The 15,594-nt window shown below is 41.9% G+C and overlaps 1 protein-coding gene across 2 annotated transcripts in view; it reads left to right on the top strand.

Annotated features, from left to right (window-relative positions):
- The window catches only part of LOC118237099 (collagen alpha-1(V) chain-like), a 132,730-nt gene that overhangs the window by 35,495 nt on the left and 81,641 nt on the right, over positions 1 to 15,594 (top strand). For both annotated transcript variants that reach the window (XM_035435537.1, XM_035435536.1), the window contains 2 exons: positions 580 to 742; positions 8,331 to 8,462. In XM_035435537.1, coding sequence (XP_035291428.1) covers positions 580 to 742; positions 8,331 to 8,462 — 295 coding nt within the window. The remainder of the gene's footprint in view (positions 1 to 579; positions 743 to 8,330; positions 8,463 to 15,594) is intronic.

Genomic DNA, 15,594 nt, shown 5'->3' with positions numbered 1-15,594 from the left:
TATTCCTACTGTGATTAAAGCACTCCATGTAGTGGTGGCTTCATTTCCTGTGGTGGTGACATAATTTCTGTGGGTTGAACCTGTGTCCGGATCTGCTTTTAGCAACTGCAGTTCTACTAAAATGTGGGAGAGTGAGGCTTCATGAACCTCATAATGGATGGGGATACCATATATTGCCAATCATGACTTTGAATCCATTGAATGGATCCACTGACTGCTCTCAACAGCAAAACAACTTTATTGGTTGACATCAGTGTCACTAATAATGTAGGGAAGGCAGACTGATTTTCTGATTCATGAATTCCTCCTCATTCTCTGGGAAAGGGGTGAGGTGCTTGATAGTCTGGCACAACCACAGATTGTACAAAAAAATGCTTCATTGCTTCATTGAATACTTCATTCACCTTTTAGGTTCATTCAGATAAACCTAAAATTTCAATTGCAAAAACCTAAAACCTAAACATTTTTCATTAGAAGTATTCATTAGAAATCATCCGCATCATATTGTCTCTGTACTATTTGTTATGAGCGGATGATTATTCTGAGGATATATTCTCTCTTTCTCTCTCCCTCTCTCAGGTGGCACAGAGTGGCCATCAGTGTTCATAAGCGGACAGTCACTCTGATACTTGACTGTAAAAAGAAGTTCAGCAAAACTCTGGGCAGAAGTGGGCACCCCATTATCGATACTTCAGGCATCATGGTGTTTGGAACCAGGATCCTGGATGAAGAGGTCTTTCAGGTACAGTAGTTCCCCTGGCCCGTGGTGTAAAATAATTATGACTGGTCCCGGAGCAAGATTTTTTAATGGGCCCCCTATGACCCACGCAAACATGTGCTCACACTGCACCATTAGGCTTAGCTATTTTACAGTAGACACTGTGTTGAGTTGTACAAGTTAGGCTATTGGGAATGTAGGCCAAGTAGACAGCAGAACCATGAACAGGACTTAGCCCTGTCAGTGCTTGGCTGTAGGCTGGTGGAAACATTAGCAAATGGTCACCGAATAAACATCACAACTAGCTGGGCTGGTAGCTTGCTTTGGCCTACACAACACAACATATCAGACCAAAAAGCACAAAAAAGAGGCATGGTTAGGTGCAGTGGCTCACGTTGCAGGCTAGGCTATGTATAAGCTTCCAATGCTTATGTTATTGATTTACGGATTTCCCAACTCATCACTGGGCAAAGAGTCTGCCTGTTGGCTAGCTCGATTGCAGATATTGCTACAGCCTTAACATGCATAAAGTTTAATCACTCTAGCTAGCTAAAAATCACCTTGCAATTAAAACCACCTGTTACTGTCCTTATACTTTTCCCTGCTCAAAATTCCAAAAGTTACAGGGGGCAATGCAGGATGAATATCACCCAAACTATGACACTCGTGGTAGCCCATGGAATGCTGCAGCTTTGGAATGCAGGATATCTCAAAATCTGCAGTTTAAACAAATTAATTTACGTTCTTAGAAACACGATTTTTGCCGTAATATTCCAACTCACAATAAATGTATGTCCCTCATAATTTTATGATGACACTTATAACAGGAGCAGGAAGAAATAGTGGGATTAGAATAAGGATCAAATAAGCTACAACTAATGCTTTGGCATCCCGATAAAAATGATTTTTTGCCATACAGGCTAATAATACTAAAACACAGTAGAAGCGATTTCAGTTTTAATTTAGGCTTCTCACATTGAGAAAGCTAGCGAGAGCATGACATCTCTTTTCGGGTTTTCATTCAAGGTAAGAAATTAAGTGCTTTCTCTTTGAGTCTCGCCACACTAAGGGCCGTATAATTATGTCTGGGTCATCATTCAAAATCTTTAAAAAACCTCCTGCATTATAATGTGAGTAATGGACGTAAAGAAGAAAAAAGCGCTATTGCCAAGAGTACCATGTGGGGATCATTTTTAAAAATCATCATACTACCTCATAACCATAGTAAGCTATTTCCAAGACCAAAAATATTTTATTTAAACGCCCTCACCCACCCTACTCACAGTTTTGGATGCTGAAAATGATCTGCTGCTTACCATTTAAGGAACGCATATGAGCTATCCTTGAAATTTTATGATCAAGGTTTACTGTTTAGCACTACCACTTTGCTATCCAAATAAAAAACAATGGACGCATGGCAGAATCCCCGTTTAAACTATAACAGACTGGCACGATCAGGAACCCGGCACTAATCCCCTTGAAAGCCACACCACCCATAAATATGTTTTTTTCCCCCCCACTGATTGTAGTCCAGCCATCAGATTTGAAGACATCCTTTCCTTAAAACCGAAAACAAACAAACGGAAAAAAACCCAGATGATAATCATGGCATGCAATTTGAGTATAATCAGTCTGTAGTTTGCTAGTTAAAACTTTTTATATTTAAGTTAACTAATTAGCTTGATAATTTGCACGAGCTGCACAATTATTGAATACAGTCCTAGCTAAAGTTAAAGTAATAATCTCAAAGATTTTCATTAAAATAAATGTCTGTTAAGTCACTATCTATCGCCGAATTAGGTAACACAATGGTGATTGAGCCTATTATTATATTAATTTATATTATTATTAATAATATAATAATTTATGATTAAAGAACTGGGTGTCTGTGGCGACATTCCCAGGAAAAAATCACAAGCGGCGCATAGTTAGTGATGCGTTTTCCATCACCCATCAGTGGTTGGTCCGCCAGAGAGGGTAGACGGAGCTAACGCAACAGGCTCGCTCTTCAACTCACTTGTGTGTGAGTGGTGTACTGTTTTTTCCCGGTGTCTGCTAGCGTTACAATAACAGAGAAAAGTGGGGGGGGGGGGGGGGGGGGGGGGGCAGTTATGGAACCCTAAAAAGTTTTTGTGTAACATGAGAGGTCATATTATTTGTTGATGTAGATTTCATATTACATTTTATGACAATGTAACGTTACTAAATTACATAGCCTAGCTATTTGAACAGCTAACGCTAGCTACCGGACCATGTCAAGAAAGGCAACATTAGTTTAGACAACGTTGCGCACAGTATCCATCTCTCATAGCAGGTAACGTTGCGTTAGCTATCTAGCTAATGTAATTAACACAATTTAATGTCAGCTAACAATTAGAAAAAACGCTAGCTAATGCTACCGACTGGTACCGACCTCGCAAAATGTCTCTCGAATGCAGTGCTACCTTGTTGCAACGTTGCAATGTAGCTAACTAAAGGTCAGTTCAGATCAATGATTCGCAACGAGACTGGATGCAACTTGCAAAATTCCAAGACGTCTGATTGTAAACGTTCTAACTGCACTTGGTGATTTGACAAGGTGGGTGTTTTGAGACCCCAGGCAACGGCTTCAGACGCTCTGCAACTAACCAGTTCACACCGCTGCAATTTTCTCTGCAACATTCTAAAACCGTTTTGAATCATTGATCTGAATTGGCCTTAACGTTACCGTTATTTACATTGCCATCAAGTTCATCAATATATTATAATGATCGGAATAAGGCCGTCTTTACACAGAGCATTAACCAGGGGTATAGGTGGAGCAGAGCCAGGTCTGATTTCAGTGTAAAATGTCAAACCAGAGAAAACTAAATAAAAGAATACAGCAGTATGGATTAGCGTTATTATTTTATTACGCTTCCTCATATGGTCCTTCAGCCTTGCTCTTTTTTGATGAAATCTCCTTTGCTTTTGTTTTATTATTCTTGTTCTGATTGCTAATTTAACACCCAGCTCCGCTTTATTCTTGAACAGTTTGCTAGCAAAACCAGAAACACCAGTGGTAACATTTTGCAAGGCAGTTGTTTCAAAAATATTACACAACAATCATTCACGAGAAAGACTGTTTAGTGTGCACGAGATACATAATTGTACGAGCCGCAGCGAATCCCGCAAAAACTTCTCTGCAGTGTAAAGATGTTAATACCGGGCAAAAGGTGGATAAAGAAACTCTGTGGAAATTGATCATCACTAATTCTACCCCAGGTCTGCTACAGCATTTTAACCCAGCTCGGCAGTGTAAAGACAGCAATTAATTAATGAGTGTGTACATAACGTTACTTTTATAACAACCATTTTTCAGTAAATAGTAAGTGTTATAGTTGGCGTGGCCCAGGTGCCAACTGACTGACGTCACACAGGCGACACTGGTTGGATCCGGTTGGATCTCTGGGAAGTGAGGTCCAAAAACACACCTGCAATTACTGCTTTTCGCCATTGGTACCGCCAAAGAGAACGAAACAGAAATCTTCGAGATTGTAACTTTAAGTTCTATAACAAAATACCGCGAAGTCCAGATAATTTCAGCAACTCCTCTCGATTGATTGAAGGGAGAACATATGTGTATTTATTTGTGAATCAGATACATTTATTTGTGGATCTGTTACATTTATTTGTGAATTAACTGTTTTATTTGTAAGTTATGAAAAATATTTGTGACTCACTTGATTTTTGGAATGTTTATTTATTTATTTACATAAAAAATTCATTTTTTTTTTGTCCATTCATTTCATTTTGTACTTAAAATCCACTTGTACTTAAAATCCACTTTATCCCCTTGCACTATTGTTATTGTTGCACTATGTTTATGTTATGTTATGTTATGTCTGTTATGTTTTTTACTGCACTATTTCTTACTCTATTTATCTTATTTTATGTTCACTGTTACGCACCACCTGACCAAAACAAATTCCTTGTATGTGTAAACCTACTTGGCAATAAACCCGATTCTGACTCTGATTCTGATTCTGATTTAAATGGATTCAGTTCATTTTTATTCTCATCAATCTACACACAATACCCCATAATGACAGAGCGAAAGCAGGTTTAGAAATTTGTGCATATTTATTAAAAATGAAAAACTGAAATATCACATTTACAGAAGTATGGATCATGAGTTGGATCGGGATCGTTGTTGCACAGCTATTTCAGGTCTCTCCAGAGGTGTTTGATCAGGTTCAAGTCCAAGCTCTGGCTGGGCCACTCTAGGACATTCACAGACTTGTCCCGAAGCCACTCCTGCATTGTCTTAGCTGTGTGCGTAGGATTGTTGTCCAGTTAGATGGTGAACCTTCGCCCCAGTCTGAGGTCCTGAACGCTCTGGCGCAGTTTTTTCATTAAGGATCTTTCTGCACTTTGCTCCATTCATCTCTCCCTCTATCCTGACTAGTCTCCCAGTTCCTGCCGCTGAAAAACATCCATGCTTCATCGTAGGGATGGTATTAGCCAGGTGATGAGTGGTGCCTGGTTTCCTCTAGACGTGATGCTTGTCATTGTGGCCAAAGAGTTCAATCTTGGTTTCATCAGACCAGAGACCATCTTGTTTCTCATGGACTGATAGTTTTTTAGGTGCCTTTAAGCAAACTTCAAGTGGGCTGTCATGTGTCTTTTACTGAGGAGTGGCTTCTGTCTGACCACTATACTATAAAGGCCTGATTGGTGGAGTGCTGTAGAGATTGTTGTCCTTCTGGAAGGTTCTCCCATCTCCACAGAGGAACTCTGGAGCTCTGTCAAAGTGGCTATTGGGTTCTTGGTCACCTCCCTGGCCAAGGCCCTTCTCCCCCGATTGCTTGGTTTGGCCGGGTGGCCAGCTCTAGGAAGACTCCTGGTGGTTCCAAACTTCTTCTATTTAAGAATGATGGAGGCCACTGTGTTCTTCGGGACCTTCAATGCTGTAGAAATTTTTTTGTACGCTTCCCCAGATCTGTATCTCGACACATTCCTGTCTTGGAGGTCTACAGACAATTCCTTTGACTTCATGGCTTGGCTTTTGCTCTGACATGCACTGTCAACTGTGGGACCTTATATAGACAGGTGTGTGCCTTTCCAATCAATTGAATTTACCACAAGTGGACAAGTTGTACAAACATCTGAAGTATGATCACTGGAAACAGGATGCACCTGAGCTTAATTTTTAGTGTCACAGCAAAGGGTCTGAATACTTATGTAAATGTGATATTTCAGTTTCTTATTTTTAATAAATTTGCAAAAATTTCTTAAAACGTGTTTTCACTTTGTCATTATGGGGTATTATGTGTAGATTGAGGAGAATAACAATGAATTTCATCCCTTTTAGAATAAGGCTATAATGTAAACAAAATGTGGAAAAGGTTAAGGGGTCTGAATACTTCAGAAGGCACTGTATTCATTTATTTTTAAGACAATAATACCCCATAGGTCTTTCATTGCTATAGGGTACACATTAGTTCATTGTTATGGCCCAGAAGGCATTGCTTTATATATAACTTATGGCCTAGCTAAAATAATTAGTGAGGTAACGCTGCTAGAATTGACTGCCTCATCATAGGTGTCTCCACCATCAAGATTTGTAAATCAAGCAAATGCTAACGTGGACTTCCTTGGAAGTGGGCACTTTTTACCTTCTTTAGGTTATACAAAATTAAAGATTAACATTAACATTATCTAGAAGTTAGCAAATATTAGCTAGTGAACTAATGTTCCTGTCAGATTAAACCAAGTCAGTTACATTACAATGGCTAAGTTAGTTAACATTTGTCTGCTAACATTAGACAGATCACATGTCCCCAGTTTAACATTAGATATCTAGCTAACTACAGCAGCTCTGGGAATCAAGATGAACCTGTCTCGTGACAACATGAGAATATAGCCAGCAAAACTTTTTAGATCTCGTAGGTAGCTTCGTAAGATAGTAAATGTCAGCTAGCTTGCTAAGTAGCTAGCCAGCCAGCTGGGAATCCCACATTCATTCATAAGAGCAGGCCAGCATTATGCCAGCACTGTCACTCACGTAACTTAGTATTTTCTGTCATTGGTAGTCAGCTAGGCATATTCAATTGAGTGCCTATGTATGGAAAGCCATCGATGCAAAAACCTCTTAAAATAATGCCATCACAGTGATTTTTATTTGTGCACACAGAACATGTCCATAGCTTTCCATACCAATGAGATTAGAACATAGTCTTACAGCATAGTGTAACATACGGTATTTTGCAAATTTACGCCAAACTGCTTAGCTAAGATATTTGATGCAAAACCTATTATCCATTTCAGTATTTTGTCCTTGGGTTGCATGTCCACCTCAGCTGTGACAATGCTCGGAAATTGGTCTATTTTACCCAGTGTTCTATATCACTATAGCAACATGTCAACTTCTAGCTGTGTAGAATGCAGGTGTCAATGGTTTAAAATGCTGATGAGGTTTTTATGACATAAGCAGCACAATAATGGCAAAAGGTGCATATTTGGCATGACAGAGCCATAAAACCTTCTATAAATTAATGAAATGAAGGACATTCCAGCTAGAATTACTTTGGCCCATCCAAAATGAAAATGCTGGTGCCACTACTGTTGAGACAGGCACACTTCCGTCTACATTTCAGTAAATATACAGAAATTTGCAAGTTCTTTAACATAAAATTAAAATAAAGACAATATTTACAAATTTTGCCTCAATAAAGAAAAGTTCTACTTGGTGAAGAACACAGACCCACTAACTGCTTTGTATGTGGCAACTTGTCATCACCATAGAAGCTCAATAACTGTCAATATCTGCAGTTAATCATCATCTACATATTTGTTTAACATATAGGGAAGTGAAACTGAAGTTTTGGGAATGGAGCAGCAAAAGCTAAATATAAGCAAACTACGTAGCGTTTAGGTCTGGGTTCAAAGTACTTTATTGGCACGACATGTACTGCGTAGCCAAAGCAAACATTACAAAGAACAACAACAATAATAGCAGGGAAAAAAATCAACTATAAAACCTGTAACTAATAAATGCATTATCCTAAATGACACATCATATACCCATAATATTACAAACAATACATAAGAAACATATACATGCAACAACTTATATACTGGTCGTAACGAGGCCCTGTTGGATGAACATGCACACACACATGCACGCGCGCACATGAGCACATACACACATACTCACATGCACATTCACACACACGTACGCACGCACGCACACATATACACACGTACATGCACACACACACATGTGCACACAAACACACACACAGAAACACATGCACACAATTTATCTACAGCACATAATGCATTTAACCTTTGCTGCCTGGGTCTGTGTTCTGTCTGGGCTGTGTGAAATGGAGAAAACAAAGGTGTCCAATTTTTAGTTCTTCATGATTTTTCATACCCATTGGTTTACCTCTGAACCTAAAAACCTTTTTTTAATTTTATTTATTTATTTTATTTGATCTAAATGCTTTTGGTTCAGTTCCGGGGTGCAGGTCCCTGATCTAGTCCATGCCGGACATTAATCAGTGTATTCATGGGAATACAGCCTGCGAATGTTGAAAGAGGACCTATTCCTGTTAGACTGATTTGCATTTCGTGTTTTGTGCTTCAGGGAGATATTCAGCAGCTCCTGATCGTTGATGACCACAGGGCTGCCCATGACTACTGCGAGCACTTCAGCCCTGACTGTGAGGTGCCTGTCCCAGACTTCCCCCAGAATCAGGAACCCAACTTCTATGATTATGTAAGTATGTCTCAGGAGTACAACTTATTTTACACCCAGTCCCTGCAAGAAAATAAAAGGAAACATAAATGAGCTGTAAATGGGGAGTACTCAGTTGTGTACCCAGATGTGTATGGAGTGAGCTGCTGTACTAAATGCGTGGGTAATGAGGGGCTAAGTGGGCAGTAGAACTAAGGCCAAAAGTAATAATAAGCTCAAGCTTCTTGTGTGTTTTTACAGCTCCTAAAAGGAGGCCATACCAAAACATAGCTAAACAAACAAAACAGTGAAAGATCCATCCATCAAAGTTGAAGACAAACCTGAAATAACAAAACAATAAATTGATAACATAGCTAGGAAAAGCGATGATTCCTATAAAAGAATCAACAGACAAGCATAAACCTGGTGAGACACCATCTCTTCTTTTAACCTCAAAATAACACTTTTTGGTTATTTATGCAATGCCTTTCAAGAAATGTTAGACAAAACAGTTGGATTAGGAGAGTGAAGACACTGGCATGGGTCAGATTCAATTCGAGACAGTGGTGGTCACTCATGCACTGCAAGAGGCACTAGTGAGCTACCCAGCAGAAATAACTGAGTTTACTGTTTCAATAAAAAGATGTCTTCAGTCAGAGGAAAGCACACTAAAAAACATGCGTATAGCACTGAAGCGTAAAATGGTTAGTCATGAAATTAAAATATTAATCATTTCGACAGCGTATTCATTCAGCCATGAGAGGTAATCAGTAAGAAAAATTGGATGAAAATAGCCACTTAAAAATACTATTCCTCTGACATATCACGTATTCTGAAGCTGTACAGTTGAAGCCAAAAGTTTACGTACACCTAGGCTAAAGACATTCAAACTAATGTTTTCACAACTCAACGCATTTGATGTTAGCATACATTTCCTGTGTTAGGTCAATTAGGGTATCTATTTATTTTCATAAGAGTTCATTTCAAAATAATAGCTAAGAGACAGATTCATTTAAGCTTTTAATGTAATGACTTTTTAGAAGCTTCTGATTGGCTAATTGTCATAATTAGGAGTTATTTGGGAGTTAATTGGCACCTGTGGCTATATTTAAGGGCCTTTAGAGCCACTGCCTTTTTGCCCTTGATACCATAGGAAAATCCAAGCAACTCAGCCAAGACGCCAGAAAAAAAACTGTGGACCCCCACAAGTCCAGTTACTCCTTAGGAGCAATTTCCAAACAACTGAATGTACTGCGATCACCTGTACAAACATTTGTATGCAAATATAAAAAACTTGGGACCGCACAGACACTGCATTGTTGAGGAAGGAGGCACAAATTAACTCCCATGGCTGAACGAACTTTGGTCAGAAAGGATCAACTGAACCTCAAGACAACAAAGGAACTGGTGAAGGAGTTGGAGGCATCAGGTGCCAAAGTATCTACATCCATCATTAAGAGAATCCTACATCGCCATGGCCTGAAAGGCTGTCATGCAAGGAAGATGCCCCTACTGCAAGACTGGCATAAAAAAGCCAGAATGAAGTTTGCTGGTGATCACCAGGACGAAGGCCTAGCCATTTGGAGGAGTGTTCTCTGGTCAGATTAAACAAAAATTGAACTGTTTGGCCATGATGATCAGCACTATGTATGGAGGAAAAAAGGTGAGGATTTTAATCTGAAGAACACCATCCCAACTGTGAAGCATGGGGGTGGTAGCATCATGTGGTGAGGGTGTTTTGCTGGAGGTGTTTTGCTGGAAATGGGACAGAAATGGGACAGAAAATAGATGGCATCATGAGGAAGGAGGATTTATCTACTAAAGCAACACCTCAGGACATCAGCTAGAAAGTTAAAACTAGGTTACAACTGGGTCTTCCAGCAGGACTATGATCCTAAGCATACCTCCAAAGCTGTAACAAAATGGCTTAAAGACAACAAAGTGAAAGTACTGGAGTGGCCATCACAAAGCCCTGACCTGAATCCCATAGAAAATCTGTGGACTGAACTGAAAAAGCATGTCCGAGCAAGGAGGCCCACAAACGTGACTGAGTTACACCATTTCTGTCAGGAGGAATGGGCAAAAATTCAGGCAAAGTATTGTGAGAAGCTTGTGGAAGGCTACCCCAAGCATTTGATTTAAGTTAAGCAATTACAAGTCAATCCAATCCAATCCAATCCAATTTTATTTGTTAAGCACTTTAAAACAGCCATGGCTGACCAAAGTGCTGTACAGAAGAATAAATAAATACATTGCAAAATAAACACATCATAGCTATAGTCATATAGGTAACAGTCATACAATCTGAGAAATAAATAGGAAAAAATAAAATAAAATAAATAGGATAAAATAAGGAATAAAATAAAGGATAAAATAAAGTCACTGTCTTGCTAGGACTCAAAAGCCAAGGAGAAGAGGTGGGTTTTGACGAGGGATTTAAAAACAGACAGAGAGGAGGCCTGTCTGATGTGCTGAGGCAGGTCGTTCCATAGTGTTGGAGCTGCAACAGCGAAGGCGCGGTCCCCTCTGAGCTTCAGCTTAGTTTTAGGCACTCTCAGGAGCAGCTGATCAGCTGACCTGAGAGAGCGAGTAGGTGTGTAGGGGTGTAGAAGCTCAGAGAGGTACAGCGGGGCAAGACCACTCAGGGATTTAAAAGCAAATAAAATAATTTTAAAATGAATCCTGAAGTGTATGGGCAGCCAGTGGAGTGAGGCTAAAATGGGGGAAATGTGCTCATGCTTGCGTGTGCCGGTTAAAAGATGTGCCGCAGCATTCTGAACCATCTGGAGACGGGAGATGGAGGAAGCACTAACCCCCACATAGAGGGCATTGCAATAATCCAGCCGAGTGGTGATAAAGGCATGGATTACAATCTCAAACTGTTGCCTTGAAAGAATTGGCTTTATTTTGGCCAGCTGCCTCAAATGATAAAAACTTGATTTAACAACCGCCCTGACTTGGCTGTCAAGCTTGAGGTCAGCATCCACTTTTACCCCGAGGTTTGTGATGGTTGGATTGACATACTGGGCCAAAGAGCCCAGATCTGGAAGGGCTGTCCCAGCGATGCCACCAAAAACCATCACTTCAGTCTTCTTCTCATTAAAATTTAAAAAGTTCAGAGACATCCTGGCTTTTATGTCGTTAAGACACTTAACTAAGGCAGTGATTGCGTAAGCGTCTTTCTTTTTAAGAGGGACATAGATTTGACTGTCATCCGCATAAAAGTGGAAGGAAATCCCATGCTTCCTAAGTATGGAGCCGAGTGGGAGCAAATACAAAGAAAACAAAAGAGGGCCCAGGACCGAACCCTGCGGGACCCCACACGAGAGAGGAGCAGAGGAGGACACAGAGTCGCCAAGGCTGACACAGAAGGTTCGGTCTGCCAAGTACGACCTGAACCACTCCAGTGCCACGCCCCTGATGCCCACCCACTGCTCCAAGCGAGAGATCAGGACTTCGTGGTCCACTGTGTCGAATGCAGCAGTTAAGTCTAAAAGCACAAGAATAACACAATCACCAGAGTCTGTGGCTAAAAAGATATCAATAAAAACTCTTAAAAGAGCTGATTCGGTGCTGTGCAGAGATTTAAAACCGGATTGGAAAACCTCGAGAATATTGTTGTCTTTCAAAAAGGCCATTAACTGACTGTAAACAATCTTCTCAAGGATTTTTGAAATAAAAGGCAGTTTGGAGATCGGCCTGAAATTGTTAAGAGCAGCAGGATCTAGCTCAGGTTTTTTAATCAGGGGTTGAACAACTGCATGTTTAAAATATACAGGGACCACACCTGAGGACAAACTGCTATTAATAACAGTAAGAACAGAGGTTCCAACAGTTGGGAAAACCTCTTTAAATAGTCGAGGAGGTACAGCATCATTTGGAGAACCTGAGGGCCTCAACTGACCAACAATCTCCTGTAAGAAAAAGTCACAGGCTCAAACTGGTCCAAAACAGCAGAGCAGGTGACAGAGATTGAAGGGTCATAATCAGCAGGTGTGATGAGAGCTCTCGCAGAAGAGACCTTATCAGTAAAAAAGTGAAGAAATTTTTCACAAGCAGCAGGGGAGGCCTCTGTACTGACAGTCTGCCGAGCATTAAGAGCTGAGTCAATGGTTTTAAACAAAACACGTGGTTTGTGACAGTTAGACATGATGATATTAGACAAATGTTCCCTTTTGGCATTTTTCACAGTTGTCTGATAATGACGCCAGCAGTCCCTTAACATTTGAAAGGACACCTGTAGTTTGTCCTTTTTCCACTTGCGCTCAGCTTTATGGCACTCACGTCGGACAGCACGAGTAGTATCATTTAACCAGGACTCAGATCTACTTTTAGGCTGCCTGGTTTTTAATGGAGCCACATTATCTAAAACGGTCTGGCAGGTGGAGTGAAGCCATGAGCTAAGCTCCTCTGTACTGCACACAGACTCAGGAATGACGGTGTTATGACTGAAAACGGCGGAAAACTGAGCAGCAGTGGAGGGGTTAATGATGCGACAGCGCCGAGTAACAGCGGCAGGTTTAACTGTATTACAGGCAAGAGCAACCTCAAACAATACAGGCATATGATCAGAGAATACTGCTGAACAAAGTTCTAGGTTAAAAACAGGCAGACCATATGATAAAACAAGATCAAGTGTGTGTCCACGCTCTTGTGTGGGTCCAGACACAGACTGCACAAGATTAAAAGAGTCAATGAGGTGTAAAAAGACCTTCGCCATTGGCTTATCAGGACAACACACATGAACATTAAAATCACCAACAATAAGGACACGGTCGTATTTGGGCATGATTTCACCCAGGAAGTCCGAAAAGTCATTTAAAAAGTCCTTATTGTATTTAGGAGGCCGGTAGATCACAGCGCACAATATGGTGTGAGGGCGACCCAGCTCAAATAAACACAGTTCAAAGCTGCTGAATGAAGATGGAGGTGATAGCTGCTTGCATTTATAGCGACTTTTATAGACCGTGGCTATTCCTCCTCCCCGGCCAGAGGACCGTGGGGAGTTAAAATAGCAGCAATCATCAGGTAAAAGTTCAGTGAAAGCGCTGGACTCACCAACACCCAGCCACGTCTCAGTCACACAGAGAAAATCCAATCCTCGTGATGAGAAGAAATCCTTCAGGATGAAGGTCTTGTTCACTAGCGATCTGGCATTCACCAGGCCAATCCTGGTGGGGATCGGCAGGTCCGTGGCATCAGCTGACCGAGGAGCCCGCCCCAGAGGCCGCAGGTTGCGGTGATTTACTCCGCGCCAACGAGGACATAGCCTGTAGTTGGGCTGTCTTGTGCGGTGTAGTCGAGAAATCAATGACCGCTGAAGCCCAAAGGGGGCAGTGGTGAGTGAGATGGGATTTTGAGCTACCACTGAGGGCGGGGAAGAAGAGGTCGGGAGGGGGGTGTGTGGTGTAAACAACCGTCAGTCCCATGTGACAGCATGCTGAAAATTAGCAGCTAGCATCCTGCTGCCCAGTTTGTTGGGATGTATTCCGTTGGGCTTATAAAAAGAATAACGGTTCCAAAATAGGTTAAAATTGTCAATAAAACCCAGGTCAAAGTCTCTGCAGGCAGAAAGCAGCCAGGTGTGGAGACTGAGGATTCGGCTGAACCGCTCAGCTCCACGAGCCAGTGTTGGGATCGGGCCAGACACGAACACCGCTAATCCTGTGGTGCGCAAGTAGCTAAAGAGGTCTTTAAAATCAGCTGTCGTCAACACAGACTGCCTACGGGCGGTGTCATTGCAGCCAACATGGACAATGATTTTAGTGACTGTGGAGGGCAGAGAGTGCAAAAGCTCCGGGAGTTTATTCAGAATGACAGGCACAGTAGCACCGGGGAAACAGTGGGTGATTGTGTTGAAAAGGCGGACATGCCTGATGATCGAGTCCCCCACAATCAATGTGGTAGGAGGGAAGAGGGGACGAGGGAGAGCCAGCTGTGGATCACTTCGCTCAGATGGGTACTGGGTGCTCCCTGGATGTTGCAGCTTTGAAGCAGCACGGCGAGAGGAGGATCCCAGCAAGTGGCATCGCACCGCGTCCTTAAGCAGCCTGCGCCGAGCCGACGAGCCAGCGGGGCGGGATGCACCACGCCCCGGCTCAGGGCGCACAGGAGCTGCTGAGGTGGAGACGACCGCTGGAGCCGGGAAGGTGGAAGCATCAGCTGGAGCCGTCGTGTTGAAGGAGCCGGCCGGGGCAGCCAGGAAGGAGCCACCAGCTGGAGCCGCCGAAGAGGAAGCACCAGCGGGGAGAGTCCGCTCGGAAACAGCCACCGGATGCGACTCTCTGGTCAGCGGCGGAAAATCATCCAGACTCAGGGCATCATACCGGTTGGACAGCTGAAGATCATAGGAGGGTTGCCGGCTGGTCTTACCAACTTTCCTGCCAGATGCCACGAACCAGGACTCGTGCAGTGGAGTGGAGCTCAGTGCTTTGTACTTCGGATTTGGAGTAAAATCCAGTGCAGCAGCAGGCACGAGCTTAGGTTTTGCACCCAGCAACAGCCAACGGTCCTCGGGTTGGAGATGTGGCGACAGGGCCGGAGCTAGCGTTTTAGCTTAAGTGACTCTCTCAGGTAGCAAGCCAGCGGCGGCCTCGATTTACACAGGTGTCGGTTTCACCCCACCGCTATCCCGGGGTCTCTGTAACTCGAACCCGCTGCTGCTTTTTTCTTTATCTTTGAATGGTTGTATCCAGACACGGCGACTATGATGGAGATTTCCACTGAAGTTCCAGAAATGGATAAATCCAGCGAGAGCAGACAATATAAAAGTATGAAACAGTAAAACAATAAAACGCAAGAAAATAAAACTATAAGAACGATATAAAATAAAATAAAAACGATATAAAATAAAGTAAAAACGGTAAAAACAGTTCAAATAGTAAAACCGTAGGAGCTCACTTGTGTGCGTGTCCTCACAGCTCACAGCTCTCTCTATAGTGATCTATAGAGTCAATACCACCAAATACTGTTTGTAAACTTTTGATCCACTGAAAATCTGATATAGTATGTAAAAGCTTAAATAAATATGTTTCTTAGCTATTATTTTTAAATGACCTCTTATTGAAATAAAGCAGATACACTAACTGACTTAACACAGGAAATGTATGCTAACATGAAATGTGTGGAGTTGTGAAAAATTTAGTTGGAATCTCTTTAGCCTAGATATATGTAA

Source organism: Anguilla anguilla, chromosome 10, assembly GCF_013347855.1.
Source record: "Anguilla anguilla isolate fAngAng1 chromosome 10, fAngAng1.pri, whole genome shotgun sequence".
Taxonomy (NCBI): Eukaryota; Metazoa; Chordata; class Actinopteri; order Anguilliformes; family Anguillidae; genus Anguilla; species Anguilla anguilla.
This window is presented reverse-complemented; position numbering and strand designations above follow the sequence as displayed.